We start from the raw sequence: 26,088 nt of genomic DNA on the forward strand, positions 1-26,088 counted from the left end.
GCGAAAACTGTAAGGAAATGTTGTTTCTGTAAGGAAATGTTGTGCCGAAATCAGATGTTGCTAAAATCGAATGTTGCCAAAAACGAACGGAGTCTGTATTATGCGATTTACTGTCACTAACAACATTTCGGAGCAAAGCGAAAAGAGAAATTCGACTTCTACTCATTTAGCCCTTTCAGCCAAAACCAACATTAATGCGGTTTCATACGATTTTAAGTTATAAACAACGTCTTAAAGTTCAGCGGAAGCCGCCATCTTGGATTTTTTGATGGCGTCTGATAACGAAATTCGACTTCTACTGGTTCATCTCTTTCAACTTATACCCATACTATCATCGCCAATTTTCAGTCATTTACAGTATTTTCCAGTTGAGCGGGAGCCACCATTTTGGAATAAAAAATGGCGACAGAGGTCGAGTGGTTAACGTGGTAAGACGGTAATCGCTGGTCCACTGATAAAATGGGTTCGTTTCCCATCTCGGTACTAGGTGTTAAATGTTTATCTTAAGTTGTCCACGTCATTTATTCAGTCTGTAAAGCCTAAATCGGCTAAGACGGTGTATGTCTTTTTTAAAACTTTCACCTAATAACCATATTATGATATTTTCAGGAATTTAAAACTTTGAAAATAAAAGCGGAAGCCGCTATCTTGGATTAATGATGGCGTCAAGCAACAAGTTTGTTTCCTACTATTTGGGTCCTTTCACTCAAAATTTCAAGCAACATTTTGATACATTTTTTTTTATTTTAACTCAAAACCAACACGCATAACTTATCAAAAATGTGTAAAAATGAGAGTTCCAATTCAAATGTGTGCTAAATAACTTGAGCGTGTCCTGTTTTGACATTTTTATCGAGAACATTCACACAGTTTTATTATTATTTTTTTTTTAAGTTTATAGACGCATTTAACCTAACAAAGTAGGTCTTTCACGTCTTTACTTTATTATTTGAAACGAACAAAACAAACGAAATACATACAAGCGCTTTAAACTATCATCGCCTACTACAAATATTTACAAAAATTTAAACATATCGAACACAGTTTTATGGCGGTTTAATAATCACTCACTGAGTGCTATTATAATGCAAAAGAAAGCTTGGAGCAAACTTTTAAGTTAGTGTTTTATAATAGTTTAAACAGAGTACTCATAACTCTTTCAAAACAAATGAAAATGTAGAAGCTTTATTAGCGTTTTCAAAACTATCTGAAATCATATAGTCGAAACAAAAATATATGCATTTTGCATGACCAAAATTAAACCGTCATAAAATGAGCTGCACAAAAAATGCCATAATTATACCATAATAAAACTTCCTAACACTAGTTGGTTTAATCAGTGTTACTTGGGACGTCTTAACACCCGCACAAGTACGGAAGGCAGGTTTCTAATAATTTTGAAATTTTAGAGTTTACTTATCGAAAAACTAAACTTCAACAGATCAACAAAACTGAGGCCTTATAAAAACGGTGTCCGATTAACTTCAAATATGACCCAACGTTCATGTGGTTTATCCGTAACGGGATAAAATCCACGAAGACTTTGAACGGATTTGTGTGAGTGTGAAAAGGTTTGATTAAAGTTTGCATTAGATAACATTTGGAGTATAATTCATTCATTATGAAACTCATTTGTCGTTGCTTAATATGCTGCCACCTAGAGCAAGTTCTTAAAACAGCGTAAAAGCTTTGCATAGTCTGTAGGATTGTCTCTGGTTAGTTTTGATTATTTAGACTAAATATTTTTTTGGCAGAAAAATATAATATTCATAAGTCAGAAGAGGAGGAAAGATTCAGGAAACTTTGTTATGGTTGTTAAATGAAAGGATAAAAATTTCGTGCCAAAAATTCTGAGTTCCTTAAATTATTTTTTTCCGTTCTGGGTAAGTTCATTTACCTTTTCAAATGCATTAAAATACATAAGAACAGATAAATATTTATATAGTATAAGGGATCCCTAACACCGCCTTTGGATGCAATTATGCATATATTTTTTCAAAATATTTTAAGTGAAAAAATAACTTGGAATTATGTTAATTATGTATTAGTATAAGTACAATGCAAAGAATATATTTCCGCGTGAGCTTTAATTACGTCGTATGAAACATCTTAAGAATTCACAGAAAACTGCTGAAAAAGTTGTCAACTCAACTTAAAAATTTGAATTTCACATACTAAATCTGTTGTTCAGGCTACAAATATTCTAAATGGAAAGAAGTTGCGACTAGTTTATGTCTGTTTTTGTATTTTTTGTTATTCACGAGTTTTGCCTTAACAGCTGTTATCGTGCTCGTTTAATAATTCAGAAGTCTACCAGTTTTGCCCGAGGGTTGCACCTCAAGCAGAATTTGTCATTGTTGGGGGACAACATTAGTGAGTGAGTATACCCACGCAACCAAAAGTCACATATTAACTCAAACAAAGGCAAAGAAAGTTACATATTGGCTGACAAAGAGAATCAACTGCCCAATTCCCTTCAGTGAACTTTATGTATTCATTTATGCACTTGATAGTTGCAAAAGTGATTAATATGTACGTTGTATGTGACTTGTTTTGCCTAATTCCCAATGAATGAACTATATGTACACATTAACGAACATGAAAGTTCCAAAAGTGATGTGTGCGGTCGTAATAACGATATACGGGACTTAAGTCAGATAAAGGGCACAAAAGTGCTCAAAACGGGATTTCACAAAAAGTGCATTCATGTGCTTTCAATATCAAATCACCACTTCAAGTTTTAGTTTCAGTTGGAATAACATCTAGGCGTGGTCTTGTGGTAGCAAAGGTTCGATCCCTAAGCCGGGCAAGTTTTTTTTTTCAATAAGTAATTTAGTAATTGAGTGACCATTCTGATGCGATATATGTACACAGCAAAAAAAGTAGTTTGATAAAGCTTAGTTCTTTTAGAAATGGGACACTTTCATTTGTTAATAGCTCGTTAACTAGTTATTGGATATTAAAAAAATTGACAGCATTTTGTTGCCTGTAAAAAGTAGTATTCGACTTATTTTTTTCAAAAATTAAAATTTACGCGTTTTTGAGATATGTACGATGCAAGAGAAAAAGAAAAAAATAATTTTGCACAGTTTCCTTTAAAATTCGTCATTATCAAATTGATAGCTGACAAAACCGTTCATTATTCAAAGAATTACTGAGTTTTTGTGGTGAATAAGTATGCAAACACTGTCAATAATGTCCACAAAGTTCAAATCAAGCATTGGAGTGAAGCACATGATCGGCAACAACGGTTAAGGGTCATCAAGGAAGTCAAGTCTCATACCAGCATTTTTAATTTTCAATAAACGAAAAACTAAGGGTAGATCGCTTAAATGTCCAAAACAATTTTATCCGATAAGCTGAAAGTGTTGCCTAGTGATGACTTATTGAAATCCAACCTTAAACAACCGTTTTTTGATAGTTCCAAAGCTCTTAAGCTGTTAAACTTGGTACCAAAAAAAAAACGTTCAAAAATGTGTTAAAAAAAATCTAATTTGTTCATTTCGAAACAACTGTATCCACTAAAAAAGCTTCCAGTTTCTTTTAAAAGAGAAGTATTGGACCGAAAAGTATCAGAAATTGAAGAAGGAGGGTGAAGCCACCTAAAATATAGATTTTACGAAGTATAAGTTGGAGAAACTGATCAATACCATGACTGAAAAAAGTGTGCGCCAGCCAATGGGAGATAGCAAGAATAAAGTAGAAATTTATTTAACAAAAAACGGTAAATATTTTTTTTCAAATTTTTTCATGAAAGATCATAACATTACCTTCATTTTCTTCATAGAAAGTATTTCGTTCAAACGAATGGTTTTTGAGATACAGGCATTCGCAACTGTCCCATTTCTAAAAGAACTAAGCTTTATTACATCAAATACCTGCACATAACTTGAGTCGCAAAAGGTACCTAATTTTACATTGTCTTGATGTTCCCGGCTGTTTGGAGACAAATAATATGTTTCGTACCGCTGATCCACATGGGCCAAATTCCCTAAAAAATGCAAAATAATGAAATTATTTTTCAAGCTGTGGGTTTGCTTATATTTTTGATTAATTTTGGTAGTACTTACAAGCCAAACAAATACAGCTAAGGTCCGTAATCCGTTTCTTAATTTTTGAAATGAAATCAAATTTGAACGTCAACAAAGGAAAACATTGACTACTTGATGCGATACCACATAGAAGGTTGTGATATTACACTTCACGACGTATTCGAGTTGTGTACATCATTAAGATGTATTATTGCAAAAGAAATCCGTAATCCCCAGAAATTACATCGTCCTTCGTTACATTTTTTTTGCTGTGTAGGAAATGTAGGAAAGAAGCAATTAAGCAATTTGTCGAGTTTGGAATCCGGCATGTGGCATCATGTAAATAATCAAGAGAACGTGATATGAACCGAAGCCAAGGGTTCAGTTGAGATAGAGAGAGATTTTTTGCTCATTTTGCGACTTTTTGGAAGCTCAATTAAGAGCTGCAAATGAATATAATTTGGAAATTTAAGTTGTATTTGTTGTGCTCGATTACTTTTGTGACGTGAATTCACGCTTAAATTGACCATTTTTGACTTCAGTACATTCAACTTCGATTTCCTGTTCTCTCTTTGGAAATAGATTATCAGTGTCTTCAAATGAGTTGTAGAAAAATCAACTACCCACAATTTGATGTGCGTAGCTTTTTGATTGAATAAAAACGAACGAAGTTATGCTTTTTTGAAGTTGTGACGTGAATTCACTCAATTTAAACAGAACGGGGTAGTTGACTGAATTCACGTCACGAACAATTAAGTTATTCTGAACTGTTCTTTAGAACCTTTAAATTTTATGTGCACTTTTAAAAACGATATTTTGTTGTTCCGACTTTTACAATCATAAAATTTCAGTATCTTTACCTAACCTTTTCCTTATTTTAATTGACACTTGAATAGCAACATATTGAGGGATCATACGTTAAAATTTCTACTGTTTCTCAAAGTCTTCATTTGAAGATTGTATGTATGTATGTATGTATTTCTACCACCCAGGTAGCAAGGCACAGCCGGTAGCAGCGAGCAACTTTTACTTTGCAACTTGTACAAGATTCATCAACTGAATATGTTCAAAATGTCTTTGAATGGACTGTTACAAGGGATAAGAAACGTAAGCAGAGGCACTTACATTTCTAAATAGGGATAGGATCGAATGGTCTCCATCGAAAATACAAATTAAACTTATCGAGCGTCTGGATCGAGCCATTGCAACGCAAAGCGCTCAGCTGGGTGGGGAGACGGACCCTTCCTCAATTCACGATCCCTTGCTGGTGAGGTAGCCCAATGCTCTCCTCAAGAATCGCTTCAATCGGATGCCCGGGTGGCCCAACCCAAAACCCCAAAAAACATTTGAGAAAAATGATAATTAAACTTATGACGAGTAAACAATAATAAAACAGTGAAATAAAATGATAAATGAGTCAATACGTCGAACTAATAAAACATAATACTGATTGAAACAATTAAAAGCATCAAATGCTCAAAGTTTAAGTATTTAAAAAGTAAAAGCTGAACGATGATAACAAATGGTTACATGAGAACCTTCAATAAGAATCTATTATGTATGCCAATACGAAGATGTCAAATCTTAGGCGAATTAAAAAGTTATTGATCTAAAAAATATTTCAAATCAAATCTAAGGAAAATGCTTCTAAAGCATTGACGTTATCACATTTTTTAACACTGTTCAACTACTAGCGTGATAGAGTTTATGATATTCTTGTTCAAAATCAATTCATTTTTTTTATTCTACATATATAAAAACAAAGGTACACTTACCTGGAATTAGATGAACTACCTTCTCAGCTCTAGCTCTCGCCGTTACCATTAATCTGTAGAGCTGGATGCACCTGTCCATCGTAAAGTGCACACAATGCGACATATTTTACCGCCCTGCTAGTTTTTGATTCAAAATATGTAAATATTAAATTAGAATTTTCCAAAAAAAAAAAATATTTTTAAACAAAATTTTCAAAATTTAAATAAAACTAAACAAAACAACTCCACAGGTCACTAAAAGCTACACCATCTCAGCCACGAACACCTTAATATTAAACTAAAACGCGACCAAAAGATAAAATATTCAAGTAGGTTCAGAATGCCAGTAACAACCCTTCAACTTTTAAACAAATTATACGATAAAACTCGCAACACACTCATACCAGTTCACATATCTTCTGTGAATATCCAATTTAATGTTCATTTGTAACTCATAACAGAAAAAAATTACACTATAACCTTATTTCAATAAATTCATATACAATACTTTCAAAAACTAACATAATTCATTATAATTTCATCAACCCTGGCTAAAGATACAAATTTATGTAGGATTAGGATTCTTTCCAATCTATTCAATGCAACTTTTATCATATTAACCAAGATTCACTATTAACCACCAGATGTCAATAGAAAAAAAATCCCCCACCAGATGTCGGTAGTAGGCGTTAAAAAAATAATTATATTTAGTACTGATCTGTTATTACTCACCAGATGTCGGTAAAATCGTTACAAATATTCTAACTGTAATGACTACGGGTTACGCTATCTATGGAGCTTTTTTCATAGCTTGATTCACGCCATCTGTACTTTTTTTAAGCTCATCCCGAAATAGCAAAAACAAATGTCATCATCGAACCAAGGCAAGAAATTTTACAAAATCAAAATCGATATTACCTGCAATTAGCGGAACCATTACCCAAAACACCATTGCACTTGTATGCAGCTACACTTCACACGTAATTTCAAACTAAAAAAAAATTGACAAACGCAATTTAACCACGTGAAATTCACTCTTAAATATCCTAAATTCAGAAACGCCTTCCACACGAACTAGGGTTGCCAGACCCATTATTTTATGACCTCAAAGTCTTCATTTGAAGATTCACCAAAAAAAAAAAATTAATTTTTTTTTCAATCTTTTTGTATTTTTTTTTTCGAGAATATCGAACTCATAAAAAAATCAACTAAGTTATGTTCGACTTGTAAAAATCCGACCATCTGGAGGGTCAAAACAGCTTTCAGAGCATATTCCTCTTATGAAATTTCACAAAAAATCAAATTTTGTAGCGTGAATTCACTCATTTGCACTGTTGTAACTCAGCTTGATTCCAACCGATTTCTATAAAATTAAGTGTTTAAGAATCATCTTATCGTTTTCAAAGAAGATTTCATTTTTTTATTTCAGAAAATGTCAAAGTTTTGCGAAAAATTAGAAAGTTTCCTTTTTTTGAGACGTAAATTCACTCATTTGCGACTGTTTTTGTTCGCTTTTCAAAACAACCACATTGAATATAAACAAATTTTTTTTTCTACAAAATTAAGCAGTGTTTCTTGGCTTTAAAACGTATTAAAAAAACTTCCAAAAGAAATTAATACACATATTTCAATAAATTATTTTGGAAAAGTTATCAAAATTACAACTTTTTTCAACAAAAACAATTGTTTTTCAAAATTATATAAAACATGTTAAATTTTTTTTTCTTTTTTTTCTGTTGGTTTTGTGTAATTTGAATTATCAAAATTCTAGACAAATTTGAGATTTTTTGATACGCGAAGGGATAAAAATCAATTTTGAGCGGTACAAGCCCGTGGAATGTGTCTATAGATCTTCGTGTATAAATTTCTCTTCCCTTTTCTTTGTTCTTATTTCTTCAACTATACTAGTTTTAAATAATGAATTGTTAATACAAAAACAAGAGTTTGGCTCTTTAAAACCTACGGTTTGAACCGTTTCAAATAAAAAAACTGTATATAAAAGTTATCTCAACAAATGTTAGAATTTTGTTTCTGCATTCATCAATAGTCAGTATCAAAAAAACACTCTGACCATTTTGTTACCCTCCCCCTTGCCTAATTATCGTGTCGCGATAGTCGGAGGTGTCGTTATTTTTCGTGTGCTCTCCCACTACTGCTGCATCCGAACAACGACACCTGTGCTTTACTGGCTGGGGGTGTGATTCACCTGTCTCGCGCGACGAAGATGTTCAAACGAAGATAACTCAGCGAATCTTCGCGTCTGTCGCTTCTCCACTCACTTGGGGCTTTGGGGCGGGAGGCCAGCCAGACTACTCTAAACGGCGCGGTGCTCTATGAGTGTGTATGGCGGCGTCTCGGATCGGATCGGCTCGACTCATCAGCAAACGAACGTTGATTGGATGTCCCCTCGGTTTGGAAGGCGGGTGTATCATCATCGTTTTGTGTGCAGTCCCCCTCCATTTATATTGGTGCAGTCGTTAAGTCAAAGCTCTTAGCCTATCTATGGAGAGAACGAACGTGGTTGGGGAAAAACGACGTTAATCGAATGCTAATTATTAACATATTTATCTCTCATCCGTCGTTGATGGCCCTGATGACGACGCGAGAGACCCAGCTGGCCAATTGGGCAACATGAAGTGCGGTCATTGTGGGTGTTGACGAGGATCAGGAAGCGCTGGCTCTAATAGATCTTCTCCCTGAGTACCGTATGGTGGGTGATTACAAACCACTTTGCACCTGTATGCTCATTACCTACTTGTACAACTTGACACCGCGGTGGGCTGAGATTCGTTAATTTACTCATACCCTACTTGAGATCGCTGGACAAACAAATTGCCGAGCTGATGATTGCCGGCAAAAAAAACCCCGGGGCAACTCGTTTCAGCCATAAGTCTCTTTCCGATGGTGATTGATTCATCTGATGGCATAGCGATCAGTAAGTATTGATGAGCTGGGATGACAGATAGTTGAAACACTCACGTGCCTAATTACGGCGCAATTAGTTGTGACCTCACGCATAGAAAACAGCTCCAGGCATAAGAGAGACTTTGTCGGTGAAAGACTTCAACAGCCGATAGCAACAAAACTTTCACCCAGAATGTGGATATGAATTTTATAACATTTATAACAATTTGATGCAATCTTCGGAAAGTGAATCGAAATTTTTAACGCAATATTATTAGAGCAATGGGTGGTGCAACTAGAAGTATGCGTCCTTGAGGGAAAAATTTTCAATTTAATAGCACCGGAATGCGTATATTTAGAAGCTGTTTTACGATCGTTTCAGTTTGGTGATTGGATGCTAGATTCTTGACTTCATCGTGCAGTCACTTTCGATGCTGTCAAGTGATGGGTGCAAAAGTGATTCAACGTATCAAACGATAGTTAATTTCTTAATTGTTTGGTATATGATGGGGTAGACGGGTTTATTGGTTCAGTTTTTTATAGGTCCTTTCATTTCTCACTGCTGATTCGTAATTGATTTGTGCTGAACAAACGGAGGTCATTAGGAATCGAGCGATAATGGTAATGCAACGGTTAATCTGATCTAAATAAGTAGAATTACAACATAAAAGTCACTCTAGAATTTATCGAATTTCGATCGGAAGTGTAGGCACATATCGGCGTAAAGCCACGCACGAAGTTTGGAAATCTTTTTTTTATTAATCGTGATTGAAAAAAAAATGTTTGGCGTATGATACCATAAAAAACAGACAGATCCTTTTTCTTTAACTTTTAAATAAGTTTTTTGATTTTCCATTAAACATCAATTGCTACTAAGATTGATTTCAAAGTAGTCGATGATTCCTTTGAATTATTGACTACTTTGAAATCATAATTTCATTCAGCTTAGAGATTCTTCAAACCTTCTCTTTATAAGTGCAATTAAGTACTCACTATTCTGCTGAATTCTTCTTCAATGAGACTGTTAAGTTCATGTGGCTTAATTTTCGATTTTCAATTCAATAATTAATGTTTATTTTAATTTTAGTTTTTCTAGTTTATTTTATTTCTCAAGTACGGAGAATAAAGCCTTAACTTTAAGATTACCCCAATGTACCAGGAAATATCCCGCTGTTTAATACCACATTTAAAAAAAAGTCCTGTCTTGTCAGTTGGCGTACTTTACAGCCGTTCCCTTTTTGCGTCATCGCATCGAACTATCCAGAACATTCCACTCATCGAGAACATTTGACATCCAGAACGCACGACGCTTGCGCCAGCCAATCAGCGACCCTACAGTTGCGTCAGCCAATCAGCGACACGCATTTGCAGGTAGCAGCCAACTACCGGCGACAGACAATGGCCGGCTACCAACAACAACAACAGCAGCGACAGTCGACAGCGACAGCAGACAATAGCGAACAACAATAGCAATAACATAAAACCGCCTGCATGAACAATAGCATCCGCGACACATTCGAACTCTCACATACACATACGCACTAAACAGTTATTTTATATTTTATTTATTAACATAGTATTCCGTCTTACGACATATTTTGACGAACATAATTCCTAAAATTCACTCGGTCCATGGCAACCGTTCTCCAATTTCTCGGGCACCCCAGATTCACCAAATCACGCTCCACTTGGTCTAACCACCTCACTCATTGCTCCCCCGCTCGTCTTGTTCCTACCGGATTCGTAGCGAACACCTGTTTTGCAGGACAGTCGTCCGGCATTCTCGCAACATGTCCCGCCCAGCGTATCCGGCCAGACTTCACCACCTTCTGGATACTGGGTTCGCCGTAGAGTCGCGCGAACTCGTGGTTCATCCTTTGCCTCCACACTCCGTTCTCCTGTACGCCGCCAAAGATGGTTCTTAACACTCATCGCTCGAATACTCCGAGTGTACGCAGGTCCTCCTCGAGCAATATCCATGTCTCGTGCCCGTAGAGAACAACCGGTCTAATGATCGTCATATACAGGTTACACTTCGTGCGAGGGCTAAGTCTTCTCGACCGCAGTTGCTTGTGGAGTCCATAGTAGACACGACTTCCGCTGATAATTCGCCTTCGGATCTCACGGCTGGTGTCATTGTCTGCGGTCACCAGTGAGCCGAGATAGACAAAGTCCTCGACTATCTCCAGTTCGTCGCCATCGATCATGACCATGTTATTACTGGACAAGCGGGTTCGGTCGGTCTCGGATCCGCAGGCCAGCATGTGCTTCGTCTTGGACGTATTACTCATCAACCCAATCTTTCCTGCTTCGCGTTTCAGTTTGCGGTAGATCTCCTCCACCGCCGCAGATGATCTGCCGACTATATCAATGTCATCAGCAAAGCAGATAAGTTGACTGGATCTGTTGAAAATCGTGCCCCGCATTTCGCCCACCGCTCGTCGAATAACACCTTCTAGCGCCACGTTGAACATCATGCAGAATAGACCATAACCTTGTCGAAGCCCCCTGCGCGATTCGAATGAACTCGACAATTCACCCGAAATCCGCACACAGCACTGCGTTCCATCCATCGTCGCCTTGATCAGTCTGGTCAGCTTCCCGGAAAGCCATTCTCGTCCATGATTTTCCATAGCTCGTTACGGTCGATCGTGTCGTATGCGGCTTTGAAGTCGATGAATAGATGGTGCGTAGGGACTTGGTGTTCACGGCATTTTTGGAGGATTTGTTGTAATGTGAATATCTGGTCCGTCGTTGACCGTCCCTCCATGAAGCCGGCCTGATGACTTCCCACAAATCTGTTTGCTTGTGGCATTAGGCGGCGGAGTAGGATTCGGGACAACACTTTGTGTACGGCATTGAGGACAGTGATCGCTCGGTTATTCTCACAGTCCAATTTGTTGCACTTCTTGTACATGAGGCATATTACCCCCTCCTTCCACCCTTCCGGTAGCTGTTCTATGTCCCAGATCCGGACTATCAACCGGTGTAGGCAATCGTCCAACTTGTCCGGGCCCATTTTGATGAGTTCAGCTGCGATGCCATCCTTCCCAGCCGACTTGTTTCTATTCAGCTGGCGAATGGCTTCCTTAACTTCACTCATCGTTGGGAGTGGCTTCTCTACGTCGCGACGTACCTACCGTCTTGATCTCCTGCATGTGCGCCGTTCAGGTGTTCATCGAAGTGCTGCTTCCACTTTTCGATCACCTCACGGTTGTCCGTCAGGATGCCCCCGTCCTTATCCCGGCACATTTCGGCTTGCGGCACGAAGCCTTTGCGGGATGCGCTGAGTTTCTGATAGAACTTTCGTGTTTCTTGGGAACGATGCAGCTGCTCCAGCTGTTCGAGCTCCTCCTCCACCAGGCGGCGCTTTTTCTACTGGAAAATTCGGACTCGCTGCCTCTTCCGCTGTCGGTGATTTTCCACATTTCGACGGGTGCCTCTTTGCACTACTGCCGCCAGCGCGGCATTCTCTTCGTCCATCACCCTCCTACACTCCTCGTCGAACCAGTCGTTCCGTCGAGATCGCTCCACATAACCGATGGCGTTCTCCGCAGCACTGTTGATGGCTGTTTTGATGGTATCCCAACAGTCCTGGAGAGGGGCTTCGTCAAGCTCGCCCTCTGCCGGCAGCGCTGCTTAGAGCGATTGCGCGTAGTCTGCCGCGACCTCAGATTGCTTCAGTCGTGCGATATTTAACCGAGGCGGGCGCCGATTTCGTATGTTGTTCACTACGGAGTGTTTTGGGCGCATCTTCACCATCACCAGATAGTGGTCTGACTCGATGTTGGCGCCTCGACAGGATCTGACGTCGATGATGTCCGAGAAGTGCCGGCTGTCAATCAAAACGTGGTCGATCTGTGATTGAGTTTGATACGGTGATCTCCAGGTGTACTTGTGTGGGAGGCGGTGCTGAAAAAAGGTACTACGTACGGCCATTCATTTGGAGGCGGCGAAATCTATAAATCTGATGCCGTTTTCGTTGGTCAGCTGGAGCGCACTGAACCTTCCAATTGTCGGTTTAAATTCCTCCTCCTGGCCGACCTGAGCATTAAAATTCCCGATAACGATCTTGATATCATGTTTAGGGCAACGGTCGTATTCACGCTCCAGCTGCGCGTAAAATTCGTCTTTGTCGTCACCGGTACTTCCGAGGTGAGGGCTGTGCACGTTGATGATGCTGATGTTGAAGAACCGGCCCTTGATTCTCAACCGGCACATTCGTGAGTTGATCGGCCACCACCCGATCACGCGCTTTTGCATCTTTCCCATCACTATAAAAGCTGTTCCAAGCTCGTGCGTGTTGCCGCAGCTCTGGTAGATGCCACGACCATCTGGGTACCGTGGAGCCCTTCCACCATACCTCCTGCAGCGCTACGATGTCGAATTTGCGGCTCTTCATTCGTTAGAGAGCACGTGGGTACTGCCCACAAAATTTAGAGATCGGCAGATCCATGTTCCAAGTTTCCAATCGCTAGTCCCTTTTTGTCGCGTGGGTCTTTGCCGATTTCCATCCGAAATTTGTTGTTCGTTGTTCGTTGCTTAGGTTTTTTGTAGTCACGGGCTCGCAAAGCCCGCAGCTAACCCCACTATCTCGCAGGAGGACCGTCGTGATGTTGCTGTTTTGGGTCCCGAACACCACCAGGACGTTGTTGCACTCCGCACGCCGCCCCTAACATGGACAACAGACGCGTACGAAGCCCCATAACTCATTCTGCATGCGACCAAAGCATCCACCGGGGTTGGGTACCCGATCTCCGCTAAGGTTGCTCGCACCCCAGCTAGCACCACGGGGAGGTAGAGAATCGGAGTTGCAGACAAGAGGTGATATGACCACTACCCGAGGGTTGGGTGTATGGGGTCTCGAGTTGCACATTGTCTACCGTCCACTAGCCAAATTCATACGTATACTTATTCTTATAAAGTGAGCATTTAAGTTTATTCGGTTTTATTATTATTCTCAATAGCCTCCGTTATTCCAGCTGACGTAAAAATCGTTAAAAAAATTAACCTTGGAAATAACATGTCATATGAAAAAAAAAAAACATTCGCTAGTATCTCCTAAAATATGTTCTTTATCTTATTAGTAAGAAAATGGATGTATGATGGATTGTAGGCATCCCAGATTTCCCGGATTCTTCCGGACATAAAAGAATTTTCAAAGTGAAGTGGACTGGACAATAGACTGAGTCGATTTGAGGTAATTTTCGAATTGCTCAAATCCTGGGGTCTTAAAGGTTCGTTTTGGTTCAAAACTCATTCATGATTTTTTGCAGAATTTTTAAAACTGGGTAACATTGATTACCGGGATAACTTTGATCAATATGAATTTTTTTTCATATAATCATCAATAACTAAGTCTAAAGTTAAAATATCTTAAAACTATTTTCGACGTTTAAAAACCTATAAGTTGAGTTTCAAATAGGGAAAAACTTGGTTTGTTTTTTAAAGTTTCAAATGCAAGTAAAAATGTTATTTAAAAATCTTGAAATATCTATTTTTTCGAAGGCTTGAAAACACACCCTTCCTGATGAATTCAAGCATTAAGAAGCAGCAAGTTGATTTATGTGAGAGTTTAACTTTGTTCCTTGGTAAATGTATAGTTTGAGTGTAGATTTTGTTATATTTTGAGGAAAATTTTTGGTACTGTTAAACGGGGCATCATTCAACAGCGGGGTTAGATGCAACATATATATAACACCACAATGAATCAATTTTTAATTTAATGTATTTTTTTTAACGAATAGTTACAGTTGAGTATTATTATATGCTAATTTAATGGCATTGCGGTGAACTTTACGACAAAAATTTTTGATAGAAGAATTAAAGGCTGAAATAAAATGACGGATAGATAAAGCGGATGCTTAGTAGGAGACAATTTATAGAAGTTGAAAATTTTCTCCTACTAAGCATTTGCTTTATTTATCCGTCATTTAATTTCAATCTTTTATTCTTCTATCAAGAATTTTTGTCGTAACGTTCACCGCAATGCCATTAAACTAGCATATAAAAATTTAATGTATTGTAATAAAGATATTTTTAATGATAACAAAATTAAGGTGACATAATTTCTCGCATCTTAAGCTAGTTTTTTTTTTTAAAGTGATATACAAATTGAAAAATCCAGCAATAAGTTTATCATTTTTTGACGCCGAATAAAACTTTACTCAGTAAGACGGATTAGCTTGGTAATATTACCTGCAAACATTTAACTGGTTTCCTCCATGCTAAACCAACACTGTTGGTGTAAAAATATTTTTCGAACAATGCCCCAATTTTTTAAATACATATTTTTATGATTCGATTAGTTGTCCGCAAAATCACGCAATGCAAATCACAGAAACATCTTGTGAATCTCGTTTCCATGTGCTGTAATATGAATGTTTTGGATCACGCGTTTTTAAACGTTGAAATTTCATTCACCCAAACATTTATTATTATGATTTCAGCTTTTAGAATTTTTCGTAGTATGTATTATTTAACCCCTAAATGTATGCAACATCATTATTTTCAGAAAATTAGTATTTACTGCAATTGGTGTTGTCACACGGAATGGTCTTTAAGGCATCGTAAATTTATTAAAAACTATAAATTTTTATACGTGTTCATATGATTTTTCATTCAAAACAAAGTTTGTTGCAAGTTACCCCATTTTTTAAGGAGGGTAAAAAATCGCATGCTTTTAGAAAATTAAAAATAACTAAAGAAATCAAATTTTTTTAACTACGCCAATTGGATGTTCCATCATCCTTAAAACTATTGATGCATAAGGGATAGGATTAACTGTGAACATGGCCGTAGGAACGGGGGGGGGGGGGGGTTTTGGGGGTTAAACCCCCAAATATCTAGTAAGTATCTTCAGACCCCGTTCGATTTTGGCAACACGCTCGTATATTTTGTGTTGCCAAAATCGAATGTTGCCAAAATCGAACGGTTTTTTTTCTAAACTATTTTACAGTTATTTTTACAAAATAACTGGTAATAATATCAAACACGTTATTTTTGGTCAATTTTCGACCATTCGTAGTCATTTTTTAATTTTTTTTTCATCAGGTTTTTGAAGCATTTTCCACTTTTATTGTTTTGTTTATAATGTTTGTTTTCATTTGTCATTTTGCTGTTTTTGTCGTTCTTCATCATTTTTTAGTTGTTTTTTGTTTTTTCCAGTATTTTGCTTGAATTTGTTTTTTAACTTTTTGAATTTTTCATCTTTTTGTAATTTTTGTGTACTTTATAAATTTAAAAATAAATTGTTTTAATTGTTGCATTTTATCACCATTTCACAACATAAAAACGTATTTATGGTGTTTGTCTAAATTAAATTGGTCCTGTTATAACGAAAACTAAAAGGTAATGTTGATTCTAAAAAATGTTACCAAAATCGAATGTTGCCAAAATCGAATGTTGCCAAAAACGAATGGGGTCTGTAGTTTATTGTTCTTGATTATAAGTTTGGATCAGTTTGAATATTAAAAATTCAAACCATTTTTAAGGTTTGGATCTGAAACGTTAGAATAATTCATGTGTCCAGAATTGAAAAATGTAAAATAATACCATCATTTACAACTTGATTTTAATTTACAAGTTAAATTACGAAAAAATATATAAAAAAAACTCATATTGAAAACCACAAATTCAGAATCAAATAAGGTATTTCTGGTTAAAGGTTCTGTCACAAGTTTCGCTTTTTGGTTTCAAACTTATAGGATTTCTTATCTGGACTTTAGATTCAGGTTTTTAATTTAGGTTCAAAATGCAGATTTCAGACTTGGAACAAAAATTCGAGACTGGCTTTGGATTTATCGAAAACGAAAGTTTAATAATCAATGTTAAAATACCAAAATTAGAATTTTATTAAGCATTCAAATTGAAGGAATTTATTAAATTTAAAATTAAATTACATAAAAATTTTAAATTCCAACAAAGACATTTGAGAAACACAAACCTGGTTAAAATCGCATATTCAAAAAAAGAACTGGGTTCATTTGAAAAAAAAAATGTTTTTTGAACAATCTAGATTTTAATTTTGAAAACTTTAATCACAGGATTTAAATTATCAAACATAAAAAATGAATGATAATATTTGAACTTGCTTACCATCCTCAGGTAAGAATTCAACTTGAAACTTTATTTAACATTATTTAGGTTTATTGCAGATTATTCAAAATCAAAGGTTCTAACTAAAATCTTAAACTTGAATCGAGTTTACAAGAGTAGAAAATAAACCTTATTTTAACCGTAACACTATTTTTAAACTTTTATTTCAGAATATTTTATGCATTTTTACCCATGCTTAAAATGGTTATGCTTGTGGTTCAAAAGCATTAGCTTGCTCATTTAAATGTTTTCCAAAATGAAGCATTCAAATTTTTTTTTGTTTCGATTATGGTCGTTTCTACATCATTGTGTCACTCCCGACTTTTATCAATGATGCAGTTGGCACACCAGTCATTGAAAAACTTTTCTGGATTAACTGTGTTCGATGTTAACTCTTGGGCTCGAACTCACGGACATCAGACTCAGGAGGCAACTGAATTACCATCTGAACGTTATTACTAGTCTTTTTTAAAAGTTTTATGAAAAAAAAAGGTAGCTCCAAAGACTTATTTTCAAAAAACTAAGTCACTTATAATGCAAGATAACATCAACCTGAATAATTTGTACATAGCACAAATTCTTTTTTTTTTCTCTAGTGCATTGTGCATGCATTTTTCAAGCAAAAATGGTTCAGAAAAAAAATTGCCATTAAACCCCCACCCCCCCCCCCCCCCCTATGAGCCGGTTCTTCCTACGGCCCTGACTGTGAACATAAGTTTTTAGAAACCATTGAAGTTGAAAATTGTTGCGTGGTGTCCCAGTTGACGATATTTAAAAATATAGGGACATTTTCCAAGAGTAAGCCAATCTTGGACAAAAGGCTAGAAACCCTATCAAATGGTTTAATTTTAAGGCAAAAATGAAAGAAGAATAGTGCGAGGGCCTAGGGAATGTAATGAAGGTCAAATTTCTTTTTTTTTGTAGTTGAAATTTTATAAGTAATGTTAACATATTTAGCCCCTTAATTTATGCAGCATCATGGTCCATCTTTCAATTTTAATTGTTGTTCGGCCTTAAAAGATTATCCCTTCATTTCTTTTTTTATTTTTCCTTAAAAATCATTTTTAACAGTTGTAAATGATGAGAACATCAAGAAAAAGAATTAAATTTAAAAAAAAAATCACTTTTTTCATGCATTAATTGTTGCAAATTTGTTACTTTATAAAACGGAGGGTTAAGGACCGCGATGTTGTCTTTTTTGGACCGCAATGAGATCTTAACCAAGAAACATCGAAACTCAGTACATATTGTATATCCCAAAATTCATGGATTAAAAGTTACAAATTTAGTATCTTTGAGCCATCGAAAGTGTTGTGTTGTTTGTTCCGAACTGGCTTAGCAACTGATAAACTAGCATTTGTTAATATACTGAAGGAGTTTTGTATCATTTAGAATCAAGAAAACACGTTATAGAGACTTTATAGAGACTGATTAATGTTACCCCAAAGCATCAAATTCTAAACACAGACGACAACGATTCTTGAATCATATTTCAAGTATGTAATATTTTTTTGTCATTCTAGGGGAGGGGGGCTGGAGCCTGGGGCCCCAATTGCTCCCCCCCCCCCTTAAATTTGGGCTTGCCTTTGTAACGAAACACTCAACAAATTGTGGGACTCTTTTTGTTTTTTTTTTTTTTTGATATTTTACTAAAACGTAAAACTAAACTTATCCAGAACGTTTTGTTTGCAATATTTCCGGTATCGTTGACAACTGCCTGCTATTCCAGCTCTTTCTGCCTTGTAGAACTCTGGCGGCAAGTTTTCATCCTCTGAAGTCGAGGGACTGCCAACAGAATAAAAATCAATTGTATGAAGTTTCCTCGGAATTGGGTTTCTCTTACCTTAAAATTAAATGCACTAGATCACCTAGGATTCCATTATGTTCCATCATAGGATTATCATTGGCTTCGCAAATCGAACGGAGTAAACATTTTTTACCATCCAATCCAATTCTGAAAAACGAACAAAAAGAATAACTAGTATTACAGATCTTATTCCAAATTAATTTTGCTATTGAAAAGGAGATTTCAAACCATTTTGACGGAATCGCAAACTTACTTATTCAACTGCTGTTCAATGGCTCGATACATCTTTTTCCTCGTGTAAATGCCAGTTCTCTTCGAAACCGTTAGCTGATCGATACTTCTTGCCTGTTTACTGCTGCTGAGAATGGCTTCAGTTTTGGCATCATCAACTGGATCAGTTGGTGGGTCATCTGTGGAATCCTCAATGGCCGGACTACCTTCTAAATTTCTTTGGACAAAGATCACCGGTGATTGCAATGGAGGAGCAATGCCTCTAATCTTAAATCATAAATCGAAAATGATGTCCATTTAACCACAACCTTAAAACAAAGCTTCCCATCATACGTACGTAGTTGAAGAATCCCTCGGTGAAAATGTTGGTCTGTGGTGGGCTGTTGTAATTGCCCTCGAAATTGTAGGACATGAAGATATTCCGATCTGGGACTTTCAACGGGACTGCAATGGCCACAATTAGCTGTGATGGGCCGCCCATGCCATTTTGTGATGAAGCAGTAATGAAACAAGGTAAAAATCACATTAACACATTATTTCACGAACCATTGCCCCCGGTGTAAAGTGGAAGTTTCGTTCACTAAATGAAGTCATCATCGCAATCATCATCACTCCTCACAGCCCTAGTCTCTGGTCCCGTGAAGACCAAAATCCCCTCCGAATTCATACATGTGGCAGAAAAAAAATCCAAAATGAAAATGGATTAATTCTTACACCCATGGCTCCATTGTAGGGGAAAACCAGCGATCGTTGATGGCGATTTCGCGCCTCATTTGCCACATCCGGACGGCTGCTTGGCCAGGTGCCATTGCTCGAAGACGGCAGATTTGAAGGCCCTGCCGGGGAACGAATTGCACTGAGTCCGGCCGCACTGGAAATGACACCGATTAAGGTGATGGCCCCTGCCAGATAGGATCCGATGAAGGTTGATGGTTTCATTACGCGGGATCCGTTGAATTGCTCGTTTCGTTGATGCTTCTTGATGAACTTACTTCTTCACTGGCCACCGGTTGATGCAGATCTGCGCGAGAGTACTGTTGACCACATATGGCCACATCATAGCTACAAAAGTTGGACAGAACAGTTTGAAACAATCAAAACTAGCGGATCTTCATCGTCGAGATGATTAGTATCTTACGGTTGGATGGGTGCGTTGATGATTTTTCTGGACTTCTCATTCGAAGTGATAATTGTTCGAAAGTGAGAACAAGCTTTCGGAACTAGGGCATTAGTCTCATTGATCCCGATCTTGGGCTATATGAAGAATCCGGATGTGGGGAAGGGGGTGGGGTTTTTTGTGATGAAATAAAAAACAATATTACATATACATGGCATGATTGTATCCCATTTACCCGAAAACCATTGCCCAGAATGAATTGTTCCCAGAATGACAAAAACCCGAAATCAAACTCCAGAATGCACCATTTATCAGAAATTTTTTTCCCAGAATGGACCATTTCCCAGAATTTTTTTTCCCCAGAATTGTTACCGATTCAATACAGTCTTAAACAAAAAAAATCGGAAACAATTGATTATTAAATTCAAATATTTGTTCGCGGTTAGTTTTTTTTATTAAATTTTGTTTGCATAATTATAATGGCTCACTTAGTCTACATTTGATTCTGTCAAGTAAACTGTTATACACTTTATTTAACAAGCCTAATGTTGAGATATCGGCAGTTATACCAGCTGTCCACTAGTTTCGACCACTTCTTACCGGAACTACTCAAATGCTAGAGAGCACGGCTAAGAGAGTAAATTGAACTTGAGAAAAAGGGTTCTTCGTACATGCGATGCCTAAGCGACTTTCACTGTTGTCGGGACTCGGAAGTAGAACGCATGTATATTGCTGTGTGCTGAACAAAAAGAGTGTGAAGTGTACGGCTTAGAGTGCCGTTGTGAAGGGAACGAAGCATCCCCAACCGTTCCGAAAAGCGCTCCGTTGCTTCCAGGCGCTTTGTCGGATTTTTTTTTCATCCCGGCCACACTCGCTAGAAACTCGCCAAAAGGTTTCTGAGGAATTCCATACGACACCTCTGGAGTCCTTCCCACGTGGTATTATTACCGGTTCAGTCAGAACCACATTGAACGTTCCCGGACTGTGGGCCACATTCCTGCTACCATCGTACCGATTTCGACGTCAACAAGAAATTGGCTGAACGAACCCCTGGTGGAACGAGTTGCGATTGTCATACCTGGAAATCAACACCTTGGCAATTTCGGCAATCGGTGATCCTGAACTCCGGCGATTTTGAACCGTGATCATCTGAGGTCCTCCATCAGCTTGGCCGGCTGCACCACTACCAAAGGCCCGGACAAATGGTATCCCAACAAAACGGCAAGTTAAATAAACCTAAAATGACCCGTATGTAATAGTATTAATAATTGTTAAGTGAGCCCCTTGTTTGTCTTTGGTGATCGTATTTTTCCACCCTGTTGAGATCAGCTATTGGTCGTTCCAGTCCTCCCCGAGATCATAGAGACGACCCTGAGAGAACGTAAGTACCCTTGAGCTAGCTGGTAGTTACGGCCAAAACCTTAACTTTCAGAATGGAACATTTCCCAGAATGGCACAAATCCCAGATTTTTTCCTCTAGTATTTTTATTTGTTTTTTTTTTCTAATAAATTCTTGTAAATTTCATATGATTCGAAATACATTTTTTCAAAATGATTTTTTAAATGAAACTACAACTTTGAAATTTTCCAACTAAATTTATTTTAGAACCAATATTGTTCTTTGTTTATGGTTTGAGTACTTTAATTGATTCAATGCTTACCATGGTCCTTTAAAAAACCGTTTTGGCATCCGACTCCTCACGCTGCGCGTTCGAACTTGAAACACGTTTTGTCCTTCACGCTGTCGCGTGGCGGACGGGGCTAAGGGATCACCCCTAGCTTCCACGCAGATCTAGGAAGCCCCGGCAACCCTAGACCAATGTCTTAGGGCCGCCGCTTCCGACGGCGGGTCGGCGGCCACCTCGGATTAGGGAGCTTTGGCGGCTTTGTGCCCCCTCGGCCCCTTTATCTTCGTTGGTTGCGGCTTTGCCGCAAAAGAATAGTATTATGAGAATCCAATTTTTGTGGAAAAGAAATTCTATTTTAATTTTTTAAATTTCAGGTTGGATAATTATATTAAATTTTCTGGTAAATGGAAATTTTGGCGTAAATTTTTCTGGGAAATGGTTCATTCTGGTATTTTTTTTCTGGGAAATGGTTCATTCTGGGAAAAAAATCTGGTAAATGGTGCATTCCGGGAAAAAAAAATCTGGGGAAGTGGATTTCTGGTGATTGAAATTCTGGTGGTTTTTCATTCTGGGCAATGGTTTTTGGGGAAATGGAGTCTAACCCATGGCATCAAATAAAATTAATGAAAACGTGTAGCTAAGACTGCGGCATATTTTGCCAATTTATCTAACTTATTTTGTATGAAAAGTTATAATAAACATAAAGTATAATAAACATAAAACAGCAATTAAATATAATAGTTCCTGAAAACACACGCAACTTACATACAATTAGAGATTTATTTTATAACATTGATCAATGATTTTTCCCTTCTACGAGACATTTAAAAGCTGCTTTTGACATCAAATTCTTCTTGTTCTTCTTCTTTCTTTCTTGGAGCTACTGATGCTTCAGATAAATGAGCCAGGGACAACGCTTATATAGTATATGCCCACATCAGATTTAAAAAAAATCGGCAGCATGACTTAAAAATTTTAAATGGAAATTTATACTAAAGATTTCAAATCATTGACTCCTTTTTGCTTATTTTCTAATGTTTGATTAAATATAGAAAATTTTATGATGTTTTAATGTACTTTTTTCCATAAAAAATTGTAGTAAACATTTGAAGCATCACTTAAAAGGTTTAAGAGTGTTCGAAAAAAATACTATACGTGCTAACATTTTCAATATCAAATGTTATAAAACGTTCTCCATTATGTTGTTATTAAATTATCTGGGAAAAATCTTAACCCTTGATTGAACAGAAGACAACGTGTCGATTCCCAAGCAACCAAAAAAAAAAAGAATCAGCCCTAAATTTAAGTTCTTGTTTATTACAGACTTGAACGACCTTCTATCCAGCCCACAAGTAAACGTTTAATCAGCAAAAAAAAAGAAATTCTCCTCTCCTCTCCTACTTTGGTCACCACCAGCCCATGTGGTGCTGCCGATTTGTCGGCATCCATCTTTATTCCTCCCATCACCTCCCCCAATTGATCTTACTTAATTGCTTTGTTTTTAACTTTGTTCGATACATGCCAGCAGGTACGCCAGTTCTGCTACACAATTATTTGATTCGCTTACTCAAGCAATCAAACAACGTAATGAAAAATATTAGTCATGGTACCAGATTTGAACCCGATCGTCCGAGTTGATAGCCAAATACGCTGCAACGACGCCACGCATAGATGTTGCCTTATCGGCAGCTAAAAGAGCAAAGAGCTAAAGTAGCAAAGACGCATGTTGAATATTACTAAGAAACATTACGAAACGGCATATAAATCAATCATCGGTTAAAATAAATTCGGTTTAAAAAAATGGAATTCCATGTTTATAACTGTTAAGCATAAAATAATACAAATTCTTGAGTTTATCTTGATTTTTTATTAATGAATTGCATTCAACTGACTTTCAATGTGTGATAAATTCGTGGTAAGTAAATACAGTTGGATGAAATTTTATAAAGTCAAAATATTTACTCTTTTCAAAAACAATCATTTAAGAGTTAGCTGTTACTTGTTCTGAGTTGAACTTTCAATATAAATTATACATTTCAACAATTTCCAGGCTTCAAAAAGGATTTATTTATTATATGCCCTTTTGTGATGTCCGTTCGCATTTCATATTCATGAAATGGGGGACATGTCTCAAAAAGGCTATTTCCGGAACTTTTTGGAACTTCGAGTCCATAGAAGGCTTTTTGAAGAACCTTTTGTAACTTTCATGCTCACATTCGAGAACATTCGGTATCAATTCCCTTTGGAACCTTTGCTCAGCGAAATTCGAACTTCGGATGCACGAGTTTAAGTAGATATGAGACTTTTGGTTGCTTGGGTTTGTAATCAATTTTTATGTTTTTTGACTTGTGGAAGTTTCACAAGTTGATGGGCAATAAATGTGAAGATGGAGTCAAAAGAACAGCACAAACGTAACACAAATCTTTACGTTTTCCTTAAAAACCAAGTCTTTTTTATCGAGTAATCAAAAGACAGCTGGCATTGGTATAATAGACCAAATCAGTTTGGGGTCATTTTTGAATTTCTCAAACCCTGGGGTCTTAAAAGCTTTGTTTTTGTTCAAAACCCATTCATGTTTTTTTTTTACAGAATTATTAAGAATCGTTTACATGAATACATTTGAACTTTTAAGTTTGTATGGGAAAAATGAGTATTTTTAACTGAAAAATGAACATTATTGTTGTTTTTTTCTGTGCAACTGAGTCGGTCATGGTTTTTGTGCCAATTTATAAATTCTTATCTTATTAGGTATAAAAGTTATTAGCTATTCAATAGGGATATGTCTTTTGACATTGTAAATTAATCAATTCAACTGACAAAACTGCTTGTACCTAAAAAAGTATTTCATGAAAAGAAGTCATGCAATACCTACGCTAGTCACAAGCAGTGATGTTAGTTGAATTGATTGATTTTCAATGTCAAAAGACGTACTCCTATTCAACTGTGGATAACTTATTTGCCTAAGAGGATCAGAAGTTATGATCTTCGACTAAGTTGTTCAGCGAAAAATTGTCTTCAATGAATTTATAAATTCGTACAAAACAAATTATCAGACCCAGTTTCACAGAAGAAACAAAAATGAAAATAATTTTTTAGAACAAAACATTCAATTTTCCCATAAAAAAAAAAAAAATTTACTCATGAAAACTTTACTTAAAAATTTTGCGAACAATCATGGATGAGATTTAAACCAAAACAAATCTTTTAAGTCTGCAGGAATTGAGAAATTCAAAAATAACCCAAAATCGACACAATCTTTTGGTACAATCGACAGTAAGTTGTGTTAGAAATGATATAACGAACGCTTGATCATCAATCGAAAAAATACTGCCAAAAAGAGGTTTCCGTATAAAAATCACAAACGTGTTATTCAAGCAACCATAAGTTGATCTATTGTGGTATTTACCCCGCGTTACTGAATGCAATCAGACTCATCTGCACTAGTAGTTGGAGTTAATAACAGTTGATTCCTGATAGAACATCTTGTTCCAATCGGATATGATATAAAGAAAAGATATGATCTTCTTGGAACTTATGTGCAACCATATGTCTTGTGCGCATATTAATTTAGCCCCAAGTATACGCTCTCTTCGATTAATGAGGGCGCAGTAGTTGCATAGAAAATGCTCTGCAGTTTCTTTTTCGAACCAGCAGAACTTACAGTCTTCGTTCTGAATAATGTTTATACATTTTAGATGCTGTTTTGATAGACAATGTCCGGTCAAGAGAACAGTGTAGCTTGTGCTAACTTAAGTTCAACATGTTTTTTGAGAGTCGTGCGCTTGGTTCAATGAATCTTTTGGCCTGAATGGCTCCTTCTGCTGTTTTCCAGCTGGAAACAACCCAAGTAACAATTAAGGTTTTCTAAGGGACTTCCTACCAACTATAAATTAAAGCTATAAAACCACGGCCGGTTATGTAAGGATCAATAAAACTGCAATACAACGCTTAGTAGCACAAAAAGGCCCTTCTGCAGTAGGTTCTGTAGCGCCCCCCCTGTATAAAACCTTGGAAAGCCAAAACAAATTCAAAAGCTCTTTATAAATTGCGCTTATAAAACCTTTTATTTTATTTTATTTAAATAGTATTCCGTCTCACGACATAACTTGACGAACATAATTCCTAAAATTCACTCGGTTCATAGCAACCGTTCTCCAATTTCTCGGGCATCCCACGTTCGCCAGATCACGCTCCACTTGGTCTAACCACCTCGCTCGTTGCTCCCCCGCTCGTCTTGTTCCTACCGGATTCGTAGCGAACACCTGTTTTGCAGGACAGTCGTCCGGCATTCTCGCAACATGTCCTGCCCAGCGTATCCGGCCAGCCTTAACCACCTTCTGGATACTGGGTTCGCCGTAGAGTCGCGCGAGCTCGTGGTTCATCCTTCGCCTCCACACTCCGTTCTCCTGTACGCCGCCAAAGATGGTTCTTAACACTCGTCGCTCGAATACTCCGAGTGTACGCAGGTCCTCCTCGAGCAATATCCATGTCTCGTGCCCGTAGAGAACAACCGGTCTAA

The 26,088-nt window shown here is 37.2% G+C and overlaps 1 protein-coding gene across 1 annotated transcript; it reads right to left on the bottom strand.

Annotated features, from left to right (window-relative positions):
* Window positions 1–18,435: 18,435 nt before the first annotated feature.
* On the bottom strand, window positions 18,436–19,820 carry LOC129753504 (uncharacterized). Its single transcript, XM_055749323.1, has 5 exons — window positions 19,539–19,820; window positions 19,162–19,287; window positions 18,847–19,091; window positions 18,630–18,740; window positions 18,436–18,571 (listed from the first exon to the last, which is right to left on the bottom strand). The coding sequence occupies exons 1-5, from the start codon at window positions 19,761–19,763 to the stop codon at window positions 18,436–18,438; spliced, it is 843 nt and encodes a 280-aa protein (XP_055605298.1). The 5' UTR covers window positions 19,764–19,820.
* Window positions 19,821–26,088: the final 6,268 nt, after the last annotated feature.

The sequence above is a fragment of the Uranotaenia lowii genome, chromosome 3 (assembly GCF_029784155.1).
Source record: "Uranotaenia lowii strain MFRU-FL chromosome 3, ASM2978415v1, whole genome shotgun sequence".
Classification (NCBI taxonomy): domain Eukaryota; kingdom Metazoa; phylum Arthropoda; class Insecta; order Diptera; family Culicidae; genus Uranotaenia; species Uranotaenia lowii.

Coding starts and splice junctions, on each gene's coding strand:
- LOC129753504 (XM_055749323.1), bottom strand. CDS start 19,763: ATGAAACCATCAACCTTCATCGGATCCTATCTGGCAGGGGCCATCACC. Junction 19,288..19,538: donor CCTACAATGGAGCCATGGGT/GTAAGAATTAAT, acceptor GGCCCATCACAG/CTAATTGTGGCCATTGCAGT. Junction 18,572..18,629: donor CTAGTGCATTTAATTTTAAG/GTAAGAGAAACC, acceptor TTCTGTTGGCAG/TCCCTCGACTTCAGAGGATG.